Raw genomic sequence first — 3923 nt, 5'->3', positions numbered from 1 at the left:
CCATCTACATTTATATTTTTCTATGTCCAGAATTTGAAGTTCCATAAAAAAATATATTGCTCCTTCTCTCTTTACTTCCACCGATTTATTCATTCTGAAAATACCTCTAACAACTATTCTAGAAATTAGGGCTATAGCAGTTAACAAATTTCAAAATCTTGCCCTTGTGGAGGTTTCCAGCCGATATAATAAAATACAAAGATATAAATAAAAATCGAACCCAGGAAAACTTAGTGTAAGGTAATCAAGACTTTATGTAAATAAATGATATTCCTTTCTTTTAAAAATATTTTAAAAATCATAGTTAGCTTACAGACCTACAAAAACAGCAATGGGCTAGATGTATTTGGTTTGTGAACAACAGTTTGTAAATGCTTGTATCATAACATTGAAACACACATACGCACTCACTCGCTCGTCCTCTCTTGGTCCCTAGATAAAGCTGTTCAGTGGATGACAACCACAGCTATAGACCTTTTGTTTTCCTCTATGACAGAGAAAGAGAGCAGGTGCATGCATGTACCAGAGAGAGGCAAAAAGACTAAGGGAGAGGAGAAAGCACTCCCTACGGGGCATGGTTACACTGCAATCCCTTCTCCATCTCTTCCTTTTTTGGGGGATTTTGGGTACATACTCATACAAGTCTGGCATGTTTCTCAAGCTGCTGGGTCTGTGGCTTGAACCACACATGGCTACGTGGAATCTGGCTACCTTAAACCATCAGGTCATGAGCCAGTCCAGAGATAGGCATTTTTGACAGAGTCTTGGAAGTATGATGGTCCCTTCTGCCCCAGTCTTCCAATTAGCTAGGATTACAGGCCAGTGCAACTGTGTCTGGTATGTGCAGATAACCCAGGAACTGAACATGGGTCTCCTCATGTGGCTTCAGGGTTCCAAGCAGTGGTACTATCTGTGTGCCACTGTGACTGTTCCTACATTCAATTTTATCTTTTAGTTTTGTAAAGATAAAATATAGTTATGCAAATACCTATCCTCAGGTAGCAGTCTAAAAACCTGCTATCTACCTGTGTTTCCTTGATTGGAAACTTTTCCTTTTTAATGCCAATGCTAGAACATTTTAGGCAGAGAAGAAAAACAGTTGAAATAGAGTTCTGAAACATTTAATGAAAATATAGTGACCTGAGGGCTTGCAGGTGGCATGGTGGTTAAGGAGCTGTACTCCCACAAGGCTGACCATGTTTCATCTGGACCTGGCAGCTTGCTTTCTTACTTTCCACCTCTCTCTCTCTCTCTCATCAAATTAAAAAAAAAATCATGATGATGATAAGTACATAATTCTTAAAAAAAAATAGTGTCCCTCTACTGAAGAAACATACATACAAAAATACAAATCACCTGTAAGCAGTTGCCACTAGAGATGGGTATCTAGTATAAAGTTGCCATAAGATGTATCTACTCCTTTGGTGATGTTGATTTAGCTGTAATTCATGAACCATGTAGTTTATGTCAACATGTACGTATGTGTGTGTGACTATCTGTATATTTTTCTAAAAACACTTTTGATTACCTAGAAGAAAGGTACTTACACAAATAAGTAAAAGGCGTATTATAAAACATTACGCCTTTGCAACAGGTGACCAAGTATTAAAATCTGAAACAAGAATTACAAAAGGAAAAACTGTCTGCCTCGTTGGGGCATCTAGAACAGCAGTTAGCAGTTCTACACACTTTTTCATGGCTATAGGGGCTATTGCAGCACTAGAATACAATGTATGACATACATTGTAATCATACACATCTGGCATTTTAGGAAACAGTAAAATCAATGATAATTTTTTAAAAAGAGACCTAAAAAGAACAGCAGATGGTGTAATGGGTATGTAGCTGGACTCCCATGTAGTCAACTGTGGTTTAAGTCCCAGATCTGGCGGTTTCAAACTCATGCTGGACATGTGTGCATGTGTGCCCAAGATCCCGAGAGGAGAACGGAGAAGGGATTGAGATGTGGCCATCCCCTGGGTGGGGGGTGATTTCTTGCTTTCTGTTGCTCTCTGTCTCTCCAGTGAATGCAGGTACCTCACAGCAAAAACCTCTCTTAATAAAAAAAAAAGAGATCCAAAAAGATTTTTTGCAAATTTTAGTTTTACTAAACTTGAAAAATAACATGAGGTTTAGTTCTATACATTTCTGAAGACTACTATATTCCTCAACAATACCAAAGAAGTTGTTACTGTCCATAATATTTATAGAATTTAACCTACTAAATTTTTCTATAACCTAAATAATCAGGTTATACAAGAACATAGGTCAAATTAAATCTATTTACACTATAGCAAACCTATTACATTTTATGACAAGTGTGCAGTTTCTGACAATAAATAAAATAAAACAACTTTGCTTTTCCTCACTAAGGTTCTAATATTAATTTTCTAGTTATAGAATTAATTTTCCAAAGAGGAAAATCCAACTCTAAAGTTCCTCAATCAAGAAACAGAGAAGTTTCTCAAAGCTATATTCAGTTTCTTTGTTTTAGCATCAACAGGAAAAAAGTTTTCTTTAAAAAGTACTATGCCGTGACAGATTAACATATATAGACACCCTCAGAAACATTTACAGGCATCCTGGACAAGATAATAAATAACTTCTCTGTTGTTTTCATTAATTTATTCTTGTATCAATACTTGTACAATGAAATACATTTTCCCCAAGTTTTTGGTATACTTCTGGAATAAAAACATGACCAGAAATAATTTTTTTCACAGTATATGAAGAAGTCAAATAAGTTGTACCATATTTGTTTTTTTAAGGATGACAAAGTGCTAAATGGTACGACGACACACACATACCGGAGTTTCTGTAGTGGAAGTGGCTGGCTGCTGTACTGACTGAGGTCGAGATTCCTCTGACTGAGTCCTAACCAATCCGCTGCCATGACCTTTGACAGTATCACCGTTGGTAACTGGAGGATGTTGCTGAGTCAAAGCAGCTTTTAATCTCTGAAATGCAAACACACATACACACAAGTTCTCATTTTATACTCAAATTCAACTCTCAATATACCACTTGATTAATAAAAAAGATATTGTTAAAGAACACAGGCGGATCCAAAACCTAGTGGTTAAAGGAAGCCAGATCCCACATGGCCAACTGCAGTTAAAAAGTCCTGGCCCAGCAGCTTGAAAAACATGCCAGTTGTGCGTGTGTCCAAAATTGTAACAATATGGAGAAATGGAGAGGAGGAATTGCAGTGTGATCACATCCCATTGGGGTCCTCCTCTCCTCTCTTCTTTTCCCTCACCTTCTGGCAATTTATAAAAAGGAATACATAAACATATTCAGCTTTAAAATTGGTCTTCATTTATTAGATTTCATTGCATTCTGAATATCATTATAAATATCAATAAAACAGTAGGATCTTTGGAACGCTTTCCCTAACTTTTTGTCCAGTATTATTATACTATTGTAGATTTCTATACTCTACTCTTGCTAATTAAAATGTAAAAACACTGTAAACCAAAAATAACTAGTATTTTTGCTTTTGATCTATTGCCAGAGGACAGAACACCTACCAAAATGAGCGAGAGAGACAGAGAGCGAGAGAGCGAATGAGCAAGCACGTGTGAGCACTCCCCAGTGGAGTAACATCAAGTCACAATCCCTTCTCTCATCAATTTAGGCATGCATGCAAATGTGCATGGCATGTTTTTCCTAGGGATTGAAAAACTTGGGCTGGGATTCAAGCCATAGTTGAACATGTGGAACCTACATTTCTGTCTCAGCTCTTAACTGCCATGCTACAGGGTTGGCCTGAAAATAACTGGTTTGGTTCAACGAAAAAAAAAGCAACCCAAGTTAACTATTATTTACACTTCCACCTTTTCTCTTCTACCTCACTCCTACACTACATCCCAATCTTCTAAGGTTCTGTCTAGGTTCTAAGATACTTCCATCTTTTTTTTTTT

The 3923-nt window shown here is 37.0% G+C and overlaps 1 protein-coding gene across 1 annotated transcript in view; it reads right to left on the bottom strand.

Annotated features, from left to right (window-relative positions):
* The window catches only part of ATF2 (activating transcription factor 2), a 122067-nt gene that overhangs the window by 29294 nt on the left and 88850 nt on the right, over positions 1-3923 (bottom strand). The window contains exon 11 of the mRNA XM_006151112.2: positions 2808-2957. Within this exon, the coding sequence (XP_006151174.2) occupies positions 2808-2957 (150 nt within the window). The remainder of the gene's footprint in view (positions 1-2807; positions 2958-3923) is intronic.

The sequence above is a fragment of the Tupaia chinensis genome, unplaced genomic scaffold (genome assembly GCF_000334495.1).
Source record: "Tupaia chinensis unplaced genomic scaffold, TupChi_1.0 Scaffold000314_1, whole genome shotgun sequence".
Taxonomy (NCBI): domain Eukaryota; kingdom Metazoa; phylum Chordata; class Mammalia; order Scandentia; family Tupaiidae; genus Tupaia; species Tupaia belangeri.
Note: the sequence above shows the minus strand (reverse complement) of the source record. Positions and strands in the feature narration are given on the sequence as shown.